Source organism: Toxorhynchites rutilus, chromosome 2 (genome assembly GCF_029784135.1).
Source record: "Toxorhynchites rutilus septentrionalis strain SRP chromosome 2, ASM2978413v1, whole genome shotgun sequence".
In the NCBI taxonomy this organism is placed as follows: domain Eukaryota; kingdom Metazoa; phylum Arthropoda; class Insecta; order Diptera; family Culicidae; genus Toxorhynchites; species Toxorhynchites rutilus.
In genome coordinates this window covers 70,730,667-70,749,556 of record NC_073745.1, presented here as the reverse complement: position 1 = coordinate 70,749,556, position 18,890 = coordinate 70,730,667, and the positions used below count along the sequence as shown (strand labels likewise).

The following is an 18,890-nucleotide window of genomic DNA, read 5'->3' as shown; positions in this document are numbered from 1 at the left end:
GAAATAATTCTAAATTGTTGAAATTTGAATGAAAATTATTATTCGATTTCGTATGGTTGCTAAATTTGTTTTGAATGTGTTTGAATGCTAAATTTTGCGTGTTTATTCCACCCGAAAAACCATTACTATTTTTGCTTCATAGAAATGGAACATGGAGACCAATGTTGCTTACGTCGAATTGCGTGGCAAGGTTGTCACATTTGCTCAACTCGATTGGACTTGAGCTTGAACAGAATGCAAAATTGCGCTTTTTCCATTCAACAGAATACAACTAACAATATGTGGGGACGAATACGATCGAACTTCATTTTGTGTTTGAACACATGTGCAATATAATGACAATGCATTGCGCTTTGGTCTAGCTATAACTAAAGCTGTGTCGGCGTTGCTCATGATAGTGTCTCGCAAGTGAATGTATTATTCCTCGCACCGCTTTTGTTGATTGTGTAGTAAGAATTGCAGTCGTTCAATCTCTACCTTCGCGTATATGTCGACCATAAATTGTTGGCATAGCTTACGATATCTTGAATTGGCGTTTCATGACCATGTCAAATCACCATATGATAAACATAAAAATCCTTCGAGCGCGCCCTCTGTTTCGTCGCATGTTCATAAATATTAAATCAAAATGAGAAACGATGTTCATAATGAATTAAATATCTGTGACGGGGTCTCGTTGGTCTAATGTTAACGAGATTTTTATATATATAGATGATGCTACATCCCATGACGAGATAAGATCTTATTTCCAACATTGTTCCGCCAATGATCCCGGTCCGTTGCTGCAGTTCACCAACTCCCGGCTGTACCGATTCTTGCCAAGCCCTGTTCCATCTGGTCCTACCATCTCGCTCGTACCGGATTCAATGCGAACACCATCTTTGCAGGGTTGCTGTCCGGCAATCTTGCAACCTGCCCTGCCCATCGCACTCGTCCAGCCTTGGCGACTTTCTGAATGCTGGGTTCGCCCTAGAGTTGCGCCAGTTCGTGGTTCATTGTTCTTCTCCATACTTCGTTTTCCTGTACACCACCGTATATTGTTCTAAGCACTCGTCGTTCGAAAACACTAAGTGCTTATGAGTCCTCTTCGAAAATCGTCCATGCTTCTTGCCCATAGTCAACAATCGGTCGAATCTGGGATTTGAAAATGATGTACTTCGTACGGTGTCGGAGTTTGTTGGACCTTAAGGATTTGAGGAGCCCATAGTAGGCACGGCTTCCGTACACCAAGGCGCGTAGAAGTATATCCTAAGGTGGGCCAACTTGCTAAAACCACTCTTCAGCCATCTTGGAAATCTACTGTGTTTTGTTTGTAAACAAAACACAATACGCTTGTGCCGGAGCTCGCTCGTGATCTGTCTGTCTCTTTCACGCTTCAAGGAAATAATTCCCCTTCTGCTTTCTTCCGTACTGTTTTCATATACCGCTCCCCTAACCAACTTAGTGACGAAACGGCCTCACCTGTACCATAGACCCGTCTTGCCGTACACTATGCTTCTTCGAATTTGAAGGCTGTTGTTGTTGCCAGTTGTTATCAACGAGCCAAGGTCGACAAATTCTTCTAGCACCTCGAACTCGTCGCCGTCGATCACAACACTACTACCGAGAAGAATTTTGTTATAATCAGTTTAATTTTTTCATATTAATTTTTGTTAGAAAATGTGTATCCACCCAGCGTTGCCAATGTTCCAGTTTAAACTGGATTCTTCCAGTTTTTTTTCCTCGATCCAATCAAACAGTTAAACCTTAAAAACTTCCAGTTTTTTAAAATATTGTCCAGTTTTATCCAGTTTTTGTAAAATAAATTCACGATGTATAAAAATCATCCCTCTCTCACTCTTCTTATTCCTTGACCAATTTTGTTTGTTGATATTATTTTTCCGATCGATCCAAGGTGTATTTGCTATGCAGGCTTTAAATTTTTATAAACATCAGACGTCATTCCAAATCATTCTAAAGCTCAGATGTTCATAGGGTCAATGTGCTCTATTGACTTTAATTGATATGAATGTAAAAAACCAAGTAAAATTCCTTCCGTTTACATTCGTTTACATCAGGGGTTCTCAAACTGTTTTGGGCAAGAGACCCCTTTTCCAGAACTAAGTCATACCTTAGACCCCCATAGCCAAATTTCTTTGAAAATTCTATCCCTAGTTTTTTTTTCTTACTGAATAATTATCAATTTGAAAACATTGCAGTGGGTAAATGAATAAACATGACATTATTTTTTCACGGAGGCGATCTGGCGTAGTGGTAACATCCGCACCTATCACGCGAAAGGTCACGAGTTCAATTCACACTCCAAACATTTTTCTAAAAAATGGAAGTAATGTGACAAATCAGCCAAAAATGTTGAAAATCACTATAGTAAAGAAAAAAATTTCTCAATCATATTCAACAAAATAAATTGAGATAAAATTTAGTAAATATCAAGTGTAATAAATAAATATTAATATAAATTACTCACAAACTATAAAATCATCCAAATCGCAAACCAATCTATCCACAACTACCAAAATATCAAAATGCGGTTAAATATTGGTTAGTTAAAGCCTTAAATCTCCGCGTTCGTTGATTTTCAAATGGTTCCTTCGGATTCGCGTTGTTTGTAACCATAATGAAGCCTTTTTCGTCAAAGTATGATGATGGAAAAACGAGAAGATAATTTTCAGTAATGTCTCACATCGCAGGATACTGTTTTTCAATGTTTCGTTTTAACTAGAATATATGACAACATTAGTTGTACTCCTGCCTCATCTGTGCTGATGATAATCAACTTTTCTTGCATTATCACTTTGGCTCATTCCATGATTTGGTACTGATTTATTATCCATTGAGGAATTTTGATGATCTGAAAACATTTTAGTAAAATCCTTGTGTAATGCGACCAAGTGAGTGATATATAATAATATAACATGGTATTGAAGCTGAAGCTTGACAAATGCGAAACACTGTGAATATTCTCTTTTGCTTAAACTTTGTTTTGAAAGTTTTGTCAGAAGGGCCAATATTATTGATATTATTTCAATCAAGTTGAAATCGTCACCCTGCAGCTGAAACACAAATTCAAAAAAGCTGAAAATCCCACTATGCAAGAGACTCTTGATGGCCAGCGAATTCCAGTGTGTAGAAGTAACCGAGTAAAGATTTCGTCATTTCTCTCATAATCGAGTGTTCAAAGAATTGCATCGAAGGTTTTTAATAGCACTCATAACATATAGTAAAGACTGATGCAATCTAGGGCTCAGATTTTTTGCTACTAAATGCTATCTATGAACCATGCAGTGAATTGAGTGAGCTAGAATAGCTTTTTCGGTGAAAAAAAGATCGATTCTTCTCTGGTATCAGACTTCATATATGTAGCAAAAATAATTTGATCTTGTGCACATTCATTGTCTTGATGAGTTTTTAAAATGTACAGCAATAATACTTTCTACTAAGACATAAGTCATTCTCAGGATTGCCACATATACAGAATATTCACATAATAAATCTGTAAAATATTCAGAATATTTTACAGATTTTACGCCAAATTTCGGATACAGAATCTGTATATAGAAAATTACAAATTTTCTGCAAAAATACAGAATTTAAAGATAGTTTTTCAAGTATTAATAAATTCAAATGTTATTAATTACAGTTCATTTTCTCTGACTTCCTTCTTACTAATAAACTTTGTTTTTATTTTTTTATTTTTCAGTTATGCAGATATGTACCTTGATTTATAAAAATGTATATGAAATGTCACCTCACTTCTCCATTCCTGCTAAGGATGTTTTTGGGATACTTTTTGATAAATCCACATTCATCAGCATGTGTTGAGTGAATATTCTCACTTCACAGTGCCAACAAAACAAAGTTCTGAAATCGGCTGGCTTGCACAATGATGGACTCTATTTTGAAAGCAAAGAACTATGTATCGTCTAATACAAGAGACAGACATACAGCTGTACTTGCGTTGTAAGAGTACAGCGTTGTACAGGTACTATCGTACCATGACAGACATACTTTGGTTGTACATTGTACCGTATGTCAAACTGACAATCAGAATCTTTCCAATTTTCACCACATATTTCAATGAAAAAGGTTTTTATTTAGCGTCTTTACTTTCAAACACAACAAGCAAGTTTCCAGTCAAAGTTATTAACTCAAGAGAAAGTCATTAAAAAAGAATGTTTACCAAGTGTTTTGATTCGATTTGTTCATGCTACCCACCACTAACCGTCTATGGCGCTGCGCACAGTACAACTGTAGCCATGTACAGCGGTAAAATAGGTCGGTACAGGTACAGCGATTGTACTGAGTTGCTTGCATGGTTCTAGCGCTTTACATGGTGACAGACATACAATTTTCGAAGTACAGCGGTAGTACAGCTGTATGTCTGTCATAAGTATAAAAGAGGAGCGTCAAGGATGAAATTGAAGGAAAATTTCAACAAAACCGTGTATAAATATCATACAATTATTATGAGAATCCTTTTCAATTATTTATTTTGTTGTATTGATACGACTTAGGCAAGCCATAAATAAGAGCAATAAATTCAAAATGAAAATAAACCTTTTCATTTTTTCCGTTAGTTTTTTCATACAGATTTTTTGCTAAGAATACAGGTTACAGTATTTTTCAGAAAATTTTACAGGATGTGGCAACCCTGGTCATTCTTATAACAGGGTGGTTAGCGTAACGTTCTCTGTATTTTAAACATATACGTGATTTAACACGAAGGAAGTCATCATCAAATTAATGCCCAAGCATGCCCCTGCAATTTCATATGCGTTCTTGTCCTTAGGTTGCAATTTCATATGCGTTCTGAAATACGTGGGAGCTTGAATAATAATATACTCAACATCTAATTTAATTCCAGAGATTACAAGGTATTTACATAGTTAAATGAAGTGAACTGGAAGAAAGTTATTGAAAAAGAATTTAAAAAATACTTGGTCATCTATGTGCTTGACGTAACAAAAAAAATTTTTTGGCCGTTCACTGTTTGCCCGGAGGTCAAATATTTGATATTTTTTGACAGATAAGGTTTGATTTGATATTTGTACAAACACTATTTTGTTCGCCACTCTTCAATTTTCAACAGTAGTAAACAATATCAAACACCGAACATGGAAAAAATCAACTGAAATATTCAAGGTAACCTAACCATGTACCGACAGGTTCGAAGAACAGACTGAAAAAATATTTTAGGCATCCAATAATTGAATATTTGCTTGTCGTGTTTTGTGTAGAATATATTTGATCTGTACACGTTGACCAAATTTTATCTGTCAAAAAGAGTCAAATATTTGGCTTCGGTCAAACAGTGTATGAGCACCCTAATAGAAACATTTTGAGCAATTGTCAAGCGTAAATTAAATAACTTTGGCAAGACAATCAAAACACCATCTGATATGGAAAAGTGGTGGAAAAAGACGGCAGATACGGTTGACAATGGTATTCAGCGAATTGTTTGTCATCAGAAAAGCAGAAGAATATTTTTTTTGTATTTTTCCTCAAAGTTTAATAAAAACCTACAAACATATATTTTTATCGATTTTGTACTCTATTTCCTCATGCCGAAATTGGAGATTTTATGCGGCCAAATTCTAAATGGAACAGACTTGAAGCGTTTTGCAAAAAGCAAAAGCGAAAGTATTTTTAATTATTGAAATCAAATTCCGTTTCTCACAAAAAAAAATAGTGATTGAGTTTTGCCGGTGAATATCTCCATAATGAACGAAAACAGTAAACTAGATAATAATAAAAAGCACTGTTCAGTGAAGCAGAATCTTCGAGCAAACTCGACTTTTCATCTGCGAATGTCGTAAGCAATGTAATATGAGACGGGATGTATAATGCAAGCAAGTTAACATTCTCTTCATCAACCGCAATAATCATCAATATGTTTATAAACACACACATCGTAAAACAGCAACTGAATATAAACTCAGAACGGGTAGAATGGATATGGATTACAGCAGATATGAATTCTACAACGTAATCAGAACTATTGGAATCTATTGCTTGCGAGTTTCGAAACTCTATCAGTCTCCAGTCTCAGTCTCCAGTTCCTGTGTGAAGTTTATATTTACGATTTCTGCAGCAACGTATTTGGACAACAGGTGATTAGTTTTGGATGTTTTCCCTCGTTTGTGTACCGTATAATTGTACCTTTCCATCTGCATTCCAACATTGTGCGTGAATCTCAAGAATTTCTAACAAAAACAGTGTGGCATCCATATGATACAACTTCACATCTTCCCTGTTTAAAATGATACATTCATGATGATACAATTTTGGTGCAGCTGCAGTTTGAATTTGCTGCCTTGAGCGGTAGTCCGGTTGGAAGAGCATCCGAATATACGAGAAAGTTTCGAAAGTAATGCACAAAATGGTAACAGTGCTTAATTGTTTCATTACATCTACGAGTGTTTGGTATTGTGACAGTTTGAAGATCGATAATTGAATCTTTACAACTAGTAACCATGTGGACAAACCAACATCAGTGCATCGGACAAACCATGATCCGAATTGAGGTCATCGAGATGCATTAATTACATGATTTTGATATATAAATCTGATACAAATGGTGTGCAAGCATGATGTTTACTATATTTGTAAGTGTTATAATCCAAAAAAGTCTGATTACGTACCAAATAATCATCTGGTGGTTGGATAAAAGTTAGCTCAAATGAGGGGCGCGTTGACACCAATAGAATCCGTAAAAATATCCTATAAATCATGAAAAAGACAATTTTATTTATATGTTTGGAAGTTTTGAATACATGATTTGACACTGGTGCGCTGAACTAGAGCATTCAAAAATGTGGATGAACTGAGCTCATATTTTCGACTGGGCAAACCAACATCATTTACCCTAGCAATAAAAAAAATTATCGGTTGCTTCATAAAAATTGACAAATTCTGAGTGCTTTATGCTTTGACATTTTTCAAATTTTTTTTTTAAATTTAAAAAAAATTGAAAATTAATTAAATTGCACGTATTTAACTGTTGCAGTATCGGCACCATAAACATCAATCGCAATTTCAGCGGTCTGACTTGCATTTCATTTATAAAATAAAAAGTGTAAAATGTACCGAATTTTCCCTTTGTTGATCTTCATTGATAACACCCTGTAACTCACAACTGAATGGAACAAACAAAAACACAATAAAATATTTTTTTTCTAGTGTGAAGTGCCACCTTTACAACGAGTCTAAACTTGAAATTGTATGATCAATATTACGCGACCATTTTTGAATGAAAACATTCTAATTCTCAAGTAGATGTTGCATTTATCATTGCTTGAGTTTACTGTCATCATATTGATCCATCCATAATTTAGGTATTCTTCAGAATATTGCATTAGCCAGCCAACGAGAAAATAGTGGATAACTTTTTCCTCAACCAAATATTAATGAATGTATTTACGTTGCGCAATGTAAACTAGCATGCCCTGGTCACTGAACAAATCTCAATTACACCTCAATAAAGCATTGTATTTTTACTACAGTGTATATACTTGTTGGTTTAACGTAGATACCAGATAACATCGTCTAATCAATAATTATTATGCCAATCTATGGTACTTAAGCCAAAATTATGCTTTAAAATTGGACTTATAAATTTGATACAGATTTTAATACTGATTTTTCGAGAAAAAACTAAGATAGAAGAATTTTTTCTGACCATAAGCAGATATTTTATTATGGCAACTCTGGTCCAGAGTTAAAGCAGGTCCAGTTATCATCGAACGTTTGTACTTAGTTGAAATTTCGTATGTCAAATAACACGCTTTGAACGTATTGTCGGGTCAACACTTCAATGAAAATACTTATTTTCAGCAATTAGTTTTATATCAGACTTTATTGTGCAGCACATCAAATATTTCCGTCCGCTCGCTATCCCTTCTACCATTGAACTCCCTTTCCTCTATCTACTCTCTGACCTTCTACGTCCTCTCTTTTTTTTCATATACGCTCACATCATACTCTCTGTGTTCAGCAGTTCTTACTCGAGGAACAAGACCCTACACGTATCCTGAGCAGCGTTGCCAATGTTCCTGTTTAAACTGGATACTTCCAGTCTTTTTTCCTCGATCCAGTTAAACAGTTAAACCCTTAAATCTTCCAGTTTTTTAAAACATTGTCCAGTTTTATACAGTTTTTTATATGGTTGCTTCATTTTACCAAGTTTTTATAAAATATATTCATTATGCATTAACATTCTCCCTCACCCTTCCTATTTCTTGGCCAATTTAGTTTTTTTGACATTTTTCGTTCGATCGATCCAAAGTGTATCTTTTCTTTTTTTACGCACTCTCAGTGTTATTTTTCTCCTGCTTACACATCCGAAAATCAATACGGTTAGATTTGGAGGCGAATGAACTGCAAAGTTTAAAGCCTCTTAAAAACAAAGAAACATGAAACATACGGTTAGCACGCAGTGCGTGGGGTGCCTTACCAAGCAATGTCTTTGAGTTTATATAAATATTATATGTTCCAGGTCCTCCAAAACATTCTGAATTTCAGACCAATTGATCTTTAATGTCCATAACAGAGCCCGCGTGCTATGCTGGCTTTGAGTTTATATAACGTCTTAGCATCAGACGTGATAGGTGCTCCAAAACATTCTAAAGCTAAGAAGATCATAGTGATAGACATCTGTTGAAGATAGAAGTCGTTTTTTTTACTTTGACGTATTTCATTGTGTAATATATTGATTGTATTCCGAATTGTGTTTTGTGCGAGATTCTAATTAAGTGCTTGTGCTACTGTTATTATAGTCTCAAATATTCAGTGCAAACATTGGCAAGGAAACTCAAGTGGATTATTCTGTGTTTCTATTGTTGTGATACTGTTGTATCTCCACTCCCGTACCAAATTTTACACACTAGCGCCAACCGCAAGCGAGTACACACTACCGCATTGCATGCAACGTTGCATAGTAGTCAGAATCAGAAAAACAGCAAAGCTCTGATGCTCCGACAGAGTCTTGAATAAATCAGATTCAATTCAAAGTATATCGAATTCGATATCGAGTTTAATATATAGAATTGTGCTTTCACATCACGATGTCTTCTGTTTGTCACGCCTGCGCCACCGATGCTATCGATGAACAAGTAATTTGTCAGGGATTTTGTAATGCAGTTTTCCATCCGAAATGCAGCGGTCTCAATATCCAATACATGGGTGAAATATTGAAAAGCAAGCAACTGTTCTGGATGTGTCAACCTTGCTCAAATCTCATGAAGGACATGCGTCTGCGAAGATCCGTTCGTTCTGCGTACGAAACAGGTCAGGAAGATTTGCTGGGAAAGCACAATAAAATCGTGGAAAGTTTGAAATCTGAAATTTTGACGGAGCTCAAGGCGGAAATCAAGCTAAATTTTACTGCTCTTATTAATTCAAACTCACTCACGCCAAAGAATACACATCGTCCAGCATTTGGACCTACCTCTGTAATAAGTCGCCGTCTGTTTGGTCCAAACAACGGAAGTACGCAGATGAAAACAACCTCGATAGCTGGAACAAGTAGTTCTGTATCTCCCACACTAGGCGTCTCAACTGTATCAACTAACAACAGAAAGTTTTGGCTGTACGTGTCAAGGATTTCTCGGAATGTTTCAGCCGAACAAGTTGCTGCCCTCGCAAAACAACGCCAACGACGACACCGAAGTTGTAAGACTTGTTGTCAAAGAACGTGATCTTAGCACGTTGTCCTTCGTTTCGTTCAAGGTTGGTATGGATTCAGAACTAAAAACGAAAGCGCTCTGCACCTCGACGTGGCCTAAAGGGATTCTGTTCCGTGAGTTCTCGGATAACCGGATAAATGGAAATTTTTGGGAACCGCAAAAAAACCATCCAGTCATTATTCTCTCACAGTGACCTGCATTGATGATATAGTGTGTTCTATTACTGCGTCGTTTGTAGTACGATGTGATTGCTCATCGTACTACAAACGACGCAGTAATAGAACACACTATATCATCAATGCAGGTCACTGTGAGAGAATAATGACTGGATCAACTTCACCGGGATGCACGCCTGACAGTTTTATGGAAGCCTCAAACCCCCTCATCTCAGTCGAGCCAGTTATGCCAGCAATCAACAGTCATCCTGGTCCTGAGTTTGAGTATGGCAATGGGGTCTTCCAAAACGTCATTTCAGGCAAGTATTCAAATGTTTGGAACACTTCTCGCCCAGTAACGTCCGTCGTTTCTAGCCGCTATACTCCAACCGAATTTCATTCTAAAGACGAGGCTATTGAAATGGCCCACAAACATCAACTACCACGATCGAACATTATGCCGCTGTCGGGATGCACGCCTGCTAGTCTCATGGAAGCCCCAAACCGCCTCATCTCAGTCGAGCCATTTCTGCCGGTGTACACCAGTCATCCCGACCCTGAGATCGAGGAAAGTGTTGGGGTCTTCCAAAATGTCTCCGCAGGCAAGTATACACGTGTTTGGAGCACTTCTCCCTCAGTAATGTCGATCGCTTCCAGCCGACGTATTCCGGCGGAAATTCAGTTAGATGATGAAGCTATTCACGTGGAGGTGACCGAAAAGATGCAACTGTCGGTGTACTACCAAAACGTCAGAGGTCTGCGTACAAAAATCGCTCTACTGCGCTTGCTGTTATCCAGCTGCGATTATGACGTACTTGTTTTCACGGAAACATGGCTCAAGAACGACATCGATAGCAGTGAAATCTCATCCGATAACGCTTTCTTCCGCTGTGATCGTAATGATCTTACCAGTCGTCACTCGCGGGGTGGTGGGGTTCTAATTGCTATCAAGAACTATCTAGTGTGTGAGCCTGTTTCGATGACCAACAGTGAAGTACTTGAACAAATCGCAGTTCGGATAAAATCTCAGCTTCGATTTCTCTACGTCGTTGCCATCTATCTCCCACCAAATTCTAGCAGCGAGTTATATACTGCTCACGCAAGTGCAGTGCAAACAGTAGCTGATCGTCTCTCGGAATCAGACTTAATCTTGTCGATCGGTGATTTCAATCTACCTAATCTACGATGGCATCTCGACGAGGACATCAATGGTTACATTCCCTCAAACGCGTCGACTGAAACAGAGATAAATTTTATTGAAGCAATGTTTGCGAATGGATTAAGGCAGATTAATCGTTTTATCAACGCAAATGCCAGACTTCTTGACATAGTATTCACCAACCTTCCCGAGTATCTTGACGTGATCACACCGCCAGCTCCATTGTTGCCTCCCGATGACCACCACGCACCTTTCATATTACTACTTGACGAGAATGACGCACAAACATTAATGGACGATCAGGATAGATGTACCAAACTTGACTATTCGATATGTGACTTTCACTTTTTGAATTCCGTTCTTACCGGTGTCGAGTGGAATAGACTCCCGAATTGCGATACAGTAGACCAGATGTTAACAGCTTTCTACGAATTACTTTATGACGTTATCAATCGTCACATACCTCGAAAGAAACGAGCTTCTGTATCTGTTTTCAAAAAATCTTGGTGGACTCCCGAGCTGCGGAAACTTCGCAACCATCTCCGAAAAGCACGCAACCGATATTTCCATACAAAAAATGTAGCAGACAAAGCAACACTTCGCGAGATTGAATTGGAATATAAAGTCATTCTTTCTGCAACGCATGAAAACTATTTGCATAGAATTCAGACTACCGTCAAACAGGATCCTTCTCGCTTCTGGGATTACATCAAGCACCTGAAAGCTGGCAAGAGCATCCCTGGCTATGTAAACTTGTATGGTATGACATCTCGCTCAAATTCGGAAGCAGCCAATCTTTTCGCTACTTTCTTTGACAGCGTGTTCAGTAAGGCGTCACCCGTTCAACGACAAAACTGCTTTGAGTATGTTACTCCGCACAACATTCATCTTCCACGCATCCAGTTTTCTCAAGACGATGTTCGAAAAGCTCTCGAAGACATCGATTCGAAGAAAGGTCCCGGAACAGATAATCTGTCTCCTGTGCTGTTGAAGAACTGTGCCGCTTCACTCTCGATGCCTATCGCTGCAATTTTTAACCGCTCACTTCAGGACAAAGTATTTCCACTGGCATGGAAAATGGCATCCATAGTACCGATTCATAAATCCGGAAGTTACAGTTGTGTCACCAATTACCGTGGTGTTACAATACTATGCAGCCTAAGTAAAGTGTTCGAAAAACTGATTCACGCAGTTTTGTACAGAGTTGTTTCACCGATGATCTCTAACAGCCAACACGGTTTCATGAAACGACGTTCTACAACAACAAATCTTATGTGCTATGTGTCAGCAATATCACGGCTGTTAGAATCTAAGCAGCAAGTGGACTCGGTATATGTAGATTTCGCGAAAGCTTTCGATACAGTGCCGCATAACCGCATCATTGAAAAATTGAATCACTTAGGATTTCCGAATTGGATTACTGAATGGTTGCATTCTTATTTATCAGCCCGCAAGGCTTTCGTCGTGGTGAATTCCGTGCTCTCTAGGATATTCAACATTCCATCTGGTGTGCCTCAAGGGAGTGTCCTGGGCCCATTGATATTCATCATATATATCAACGACCTGTATAAGTTGCTTTCGTCATCCAAACTTGGTTTCGCCGATGATTTAAAAATTTTCCGCGTGATTACATCCCTCAGCGATTGTGCCACAATACAAGAGGATATAAATCGTCTACTGATCTGGTGCGGTGACAACGGTATGCGCGTAAACAGTAAGAAATGTAAAACAATATCATACACTCGCTGCAAAAACTTCATTAGTCATCATTATTATATGGGATTGGATTCTCTGGAACGTGTGAATTCGATTTGTGATCTGGGAGTAACGATCGACTCTAAATTGAAGTTTAAAGAGCACATAAGTATCGCAACCGCTAAAGCATACACTGTACTTGGTTTTATTCGTCGTCATGCCTCAGGTTTCACCGATGTGTATTGCCTTAAAACGCTGTACTGCTCACTGGTTCGCAGTATTTTGGAATATGCTTCTCCGGTTTGGTCTCCATTCCAAGTTACGCAAATGCTTGCAATAGAGCGGATTCAGAGAGGTTTCATGCGGTTTGCCTTGCGTCAGCTCCCATGGAATGACCCAGTCAACCTTCCCAGCTATCCTGACCGCTGCAAGCTGATCAATTTGGAATCCCTATCTGACAGGCGTAAGAAACTACAGCGACTTTTCATCTTCGACCTCATAACAGACAACGTGGATTGCCCCGAACTGCTACAGCAGGTTCCGTGGAATATTCCTCCTCGCCGATTTCGGAATTCTCCATTGTTTTTAATACCTTTTCACAGAACGATCTATGGTTTTAATAATTGTTTTTGTTTGTGTTTGCGATCGTTTAATGATGTTTGTGAGGAGTTTGATTTTACTTTGACCAAAAATGTATTTAGTGTTAGAATAAGAAATTTAAATTAATTTATTATATAAGTAAACAGTCTGTACGACGTTGTCGAAGATGGTGAATAAAATAAATAAATAAATATGAAAACCAAGTAATCTTCCTTCCGTTTACATCAATCGACCATTTGACGAAATGAAAATCCGAAAATCTCACGTGTTACAATATGCAGGAAATATTATTTTTAAGTAACCTGAAAAGGAAAACCTGTACAATTATTTGGATCGGCTATACATTCCATTATTTATCGCATTTTTTCCCATCGAAATCCAATCTCAACGTTGGAAAATTAACTGTGGGAAACCTGAGAAGGTAACTGAGAGAACTTCTCGAAAACCAATCATCCCAGTGTTATTCATAGCGTATACACTTTATAGAACTCCATTCGCGACGGCGGAGAGTTATTATTAGGAAACCTGGAAAGATAATCAGAAGAACTCTAAAACTAATCGGACCGGCAATATATCGAACTCTAATCTGGAAGGGGAGAGTTATCTTTTGGAAACCTGAGAATCCGAGAAAACTCTCGCGCGTACGCTTCATAGGAATCTCATCGTGACGGAGGAGTTATTTTTTGATAACCTGAGAAGGTAACCGAGAGCTTCTCTAAATCCAATATTACCGGCGATATGTTCCGATAAATAAGCGAGTGCCCTCGAGTTGTGGCAGCTTGGGCCAAATATGGAATTTTATTTAGATATGAATTAACTATGTAATTTTTTTTGTACAGAATAAACTTAACATTGCGTAAAAAAAAGTTATCAATCGTGCGTACTCTGCATCGAACTTCAATCGCAACGGTGGAGAGTTATCTTTCTCTAGGTAGTAGCCACAACTTACAACCGTTCTTACAACTTCTCCTTATGGGCTTTGGGATGTTCTTTTTCGGACTTGCTACTATAGAGATCCGTCATTCGCAGGTGAAGTTTTTTTATTTCATATTCTTCGTGAGTGCGAAAAAATAGCTACGAAGATGGTCAAAAAACACTACAGAAATGTCAAAATTCGAGAAGGAAAAGAACAGAAAATTCAGGTTAGGTTTGATGCAGTAATCTATAACCAGAAACCGTGTACATCAATTAATCTCATTGTCGAGCAAAAAATACGAGATTTTTTTTATCTAAACAAAACCATATTTTTTAAAAGTTTTAGAAGAAAAGATCCTCAAATGTTTTTTCACAGTAATGTTCGAGTTGTGGAAAACGTTATTTTGATCTACTCGAATGGTTAATTCATGGTTTATTTCGCTATTTTATTATCTACTGTACGCTTTGAAGGGAATACTATTTCTCGGATATTGGAATAAGTATAAAAAAATGGTTTTAGATAAATCAAAGCCGAACTTCTTAAAGTAAAACTATTTCACGGGATCCAGTTTTTTTAAGAGCAATCTTCCAGTTTTTTTGAAAAATATTATTGGCAACCCTGATCCTGAGTGGTGAGTTCTAGAATACCTGTGTACCATTGCAGATCGGAAGAATTTTCTTTGGCGAAAAATTCCGGGAATCGAACTAGTACCCCCGGCATGATAATGTGTGACACTAACCACTCGACCATGGGTGCACTTATAACTGCATTTCGTCGAAGCATTTTGTCATAAACGTAGGATGTAGGAAAAAATCTTTTGTAATTTTTGTTTTCATCGCCATCCGAAATTAGTTTATTTTTTATTGCATACTTTACATTGATTGCGAGTTGTTTGTTGTTGTGTTTCATTGTATTGCGCCAACATATCAACAATTTGCTTCAATTTCGGAATCAATGTAAGCCTTTTTCCATTTACATTATGCGCGCATAGATCTTCTCGTTGATTGCACCGCTTGGTATTGAGTTTCCTTCCTGCCCGCATTCGTTCGGCATATGATTAACTAGAATGCAGATGCACTTACCTGCATTTTCTGCATCATGTGTCCAATCAAGCATGGAGAATTGTAATCAAAAAACGAAGATGCAATTTCGAGCAACAGATATGGAAACTTGAGTGGGAGATTAAAACTTACGTATACCGCGGAATTGCAGAAAAACGCGAGAACAACTTTTTCGCATAATAATACCTCCCCTCCACCTTTTCGCTGTAAACTGAAATGCACCGTCTGAATGGCTGCGGCAGGATTCTTACATTTTCCGCGGGAGCCTGTATGCTACGAATCACTTTTCACTGTTAACGAATGCATATCCTTCTGGCGTGCATTTGAATGAAACTTTGTAGTTAGTAAGTTGCGATATGCAGATGAGGTTTAATTGAAGTTTACATTTGTGGGATGAACTGTGTATGCAATGCTGCATGATGTGAGCATTTGCTTGCTTATATGGTGATTTTATGCATCTACGCTAGCATAGATTATAATTATATTCCTTTGATTTTAATAACAGTACGTAATAATCGATTATAATTGCGACAGTAATTTTGGTAATGGAAAAGGATTTATTTCTTTGGGATTTTGATGGGAAAATTATCACAGACACATTCATTCCTATTCATATTTGGTTAGATGGCTGTAACTGTGACCGTGACCACCGGTTGGCTTGTGGTGATGATCATGGACAACCGGTAGGGCATGATGCGCCTCGGCGTGAGCATCGTGTTCATGGTGATGGTGATCCGCATGTCCAACCTTCTTCACGACCGCCTGGAATCCATGGTGAGCATCGGCAGTATATTCCACGATACGCTTCGTGCCATCGGCTTCCTTCAGTGAGTACTGTCCCTTAACGACATCACCGTCACGATGTTCCCAATGAGTTTTGTGGTCTCCCGTGTGGGCATCACTCACTCCGTACTCAAACTTGTACTTTGGGTGGGAATGATAATCCTCGTGATGATGATGTTTAGCCTCAGCATGATGGTGATGTGGAGCAGTATGTTTGGTTTGCGCATGGAATCCATGTTCCTGATGGTTATAGCCGAGAACGGATGATACGGCGATGAACGCCAGAATGCAGGTAACCTAAGGAAAAAACTAGATTTAGAACATGACATCCGAAATTTTGAACCTCTGACAAAGTACCTTAAACATATTTGCTCTGCGACTAACTTGATACTCACCAGCGAATGATATGGTTCGGAGCCCTGAGCAATCTTTTATACTGACTAAGTATAACGAAAACTCAATTAGTGACGACTAACCAACCCAAATATTGCGAACAATTTGGACATTATGGAGCGGTTATGAAATGGTTCGGCTCGAAATAAAATTGGTTGTAGCTTTTGCGGTCATGAATGTGTGTCTAATGTGTATTTCTGAGCCAAAAGTGAGACAGATAAAGCAATCACACGAGGGTGATCGGATCGAGTTGGATGTGGCGAAGCAGGACGGAAGATTCATTCAAGTGTTTTTATGGTTTGTTTGATCTATGCTATATAGGCGTATCAAAGTTATCTGATATATTTTCGATATATTGATCTCGATCAATATGCAATGACGATGCAATGATATTGCACTCGCTTACTGTTTATGTCTCTTCTCGGCTTTTATTGGTGTTGATCGGAAAATAGAAACATAATTTGTTTTTTTGTTGATTGCTTGAAAGCGCAAGAATGAGCGAAATAATACATCTCTGTTGATTTTTTGTTTCTATTACTTTCTAACAAATCAAAACGATTCATTGAATAATTTCAACAAATATTTCTATCTTTCTTCTACATTTCACATTTAGTTTTTTTTTATTTATTTATATTTTGGTATTGCTGCCAGTGGTCTTAATGTCAATTTCAAGCGCGATCTGTCAGCGTCGCTAAGAACAAATAAACTTTTTTTGGCTCGGCGATTTTGATATGATCCATATCCATATCCATATTATAGATCCATACATCCATATCATATCTTGATATATTAGGCTGTCAAAAAAGTCCTGCGGTATTTTTTTTGAATTTTCATTTGTTCATAAAATTAGTTACAATCATCTGTTTTAAGTAAAATATGCGCCGTTTTGTTCGATGACTTGTTCCCAACGAGATGCCAACTTCATAATACCCCTGTTATAGAAGCTCGCTTCCTTATTGGCAAAAAACTCGGATAGCCAATTTTCACAGGCCTCTTTTGTGACTAACTTCTGACTACCTAGCTCGTTCGCCATGGACAAAAACAGGTGGTAGTCACTTGGTGCAAGGTCCGGACTATACGGCGGATGCAAAAGAACCTCCCATCCGAGCTCCCGGAGCTTCTGGCGCGTCACCAAAGAAGTGTGTGGCCTGGCGTTGTCCTGATGGAAGACAATGCGGCTTCTGTTTATCAAAGATGGCCTCTTCTTCATGAGAGCTACCTTCAAGTGGTCCAGTTGTTGGTAGTACAGGTCCGAATTGAGCGTTTGGCCATAGGGAAGCAGCTCATAATAGATTATTCCTTGACAATCCCACCAAACACACAGCAGAACCTTCCTGGCCGTTAATGAGGGCTTGGCCACCGTCTGAGCCGCTTCAGCGGACTTCGACCACTACCGTTTGCGCTTCACGTTGTCGTAAGTGACCCACTTTTCATCGCCAGTCACCATCCGCTTCAGAAACGGGTCGATTTTGTTGCGATTCAACAGCGATTCACATGCGTCGATACGGTCAAAGATGTTTTTTGCGTCAACGTGTGTGGCACCCATACATCGAGCTTCTTTGTGAATCCAAGCTTCTTCAAATGGTTAATAACGGTTTGATGACTTATCCCCAGCTCTTGGCCGATGCTACGGCTGCTACTATTCCGGTCTTTTCTCGGCTAATTCAGCGACTTTGTCGCAATTTTCGACGACAGGCCTTCCGGAGCGTGGCGCATCTTCGACGACCTCTACACCAGAACGAAAACGTTGAAACCATCGTTGTGCGGTGGAAATGGAAACTGTATCGGGTCCATAAACTGCACAAATTTTATTGGCAGCTTGAGATGCATTTTTGCCTTTGTCATAGTAGTACTGTAAAATATGTCGGATTTTCTCTTTATTTTGCTCCATATTTGCGACACTATAACTCACGAACGACTTAACCAAACAAAACACTGTCAAGGACTTTATTATAGCGCCTTTCCAACAAGCTATAGTATGACTCGATACAATAAATACAACTAGAACTACGCACTTACAACGGCACCTCGCGGAAATACCGCAGGACTTTTTTGACAGCCTAATATATCAATGAGAGAGTATTAGCTTGGCGTTATGTTGCGTTTGAAAGAGAATATTCGGTGCAAACTGTCAAATTTGTGGAAGCACTTGAATTTTACACCACGACAATGCACCAGATGTTCAATCGATCATTGTTAACGTAGTTTTGACCAAAAATGTTACGAATGTGATTGAACAACCACCTTACTTTCCAGATATGACCCCGTGTGGCATTTTCCTATTTCCGAAACTCAAATCACCGCTTCGTGGGACTCGTTTTGGCAGTATTAAAGACATAAAAAAACGAATTCGCTGAAAACGTTTCCTGAAAACATCTATTAAAAACATTTTCAATGACTGAATTGTTCGTTGGAGAAGGCATATTGCTACAGAAGGGACCTATT

General features: G+C 38.4%; 2 protein-coding genes across 2 annotated transcripts in view; one reads left to right on the top strand and one right to left on the bottom strand.

Moving 5' to 3' along the window:
• Window positions 1–5,970: 5,970 nt before the first annotated feature.
• Window positions 5,971–18,890, top strand: part of LOC129771193 (glucose-6-phosphate 1-dehydrogenase) — a 42,601-nt gene continuing 29,681 nt past the window's right edge. Inside the window, exon 1 of the mRNA XM_055774604.1 lies at window positions 5,971–6,110. The gene's annotated coding sequence lies outside the window, so the exon portion shown is untranslated. The remainder of the gene's footprint in view (window positions 6,111–18,890) is intronic.
• On the bottom strand, window positions 15,876–16,436 carry LOC129765830 (cuticle protein 7-like). The gene is made up of 2 exons (XM_055766266.1): window positions 16,410–16,436; window positions 15,876–16,349 (listed from the first exon to the last, which is right to left on the bottom strand). The coding sequence occupies exons 1-2, from the start codon at window positions 16,416–16,418 to the stop codon at window positions 15,876–15,878; spliced, it is 483 nt and encodes a 160-aa protein (XP_055622241.1). The 5' UTR covers window positions 16,419–16,436.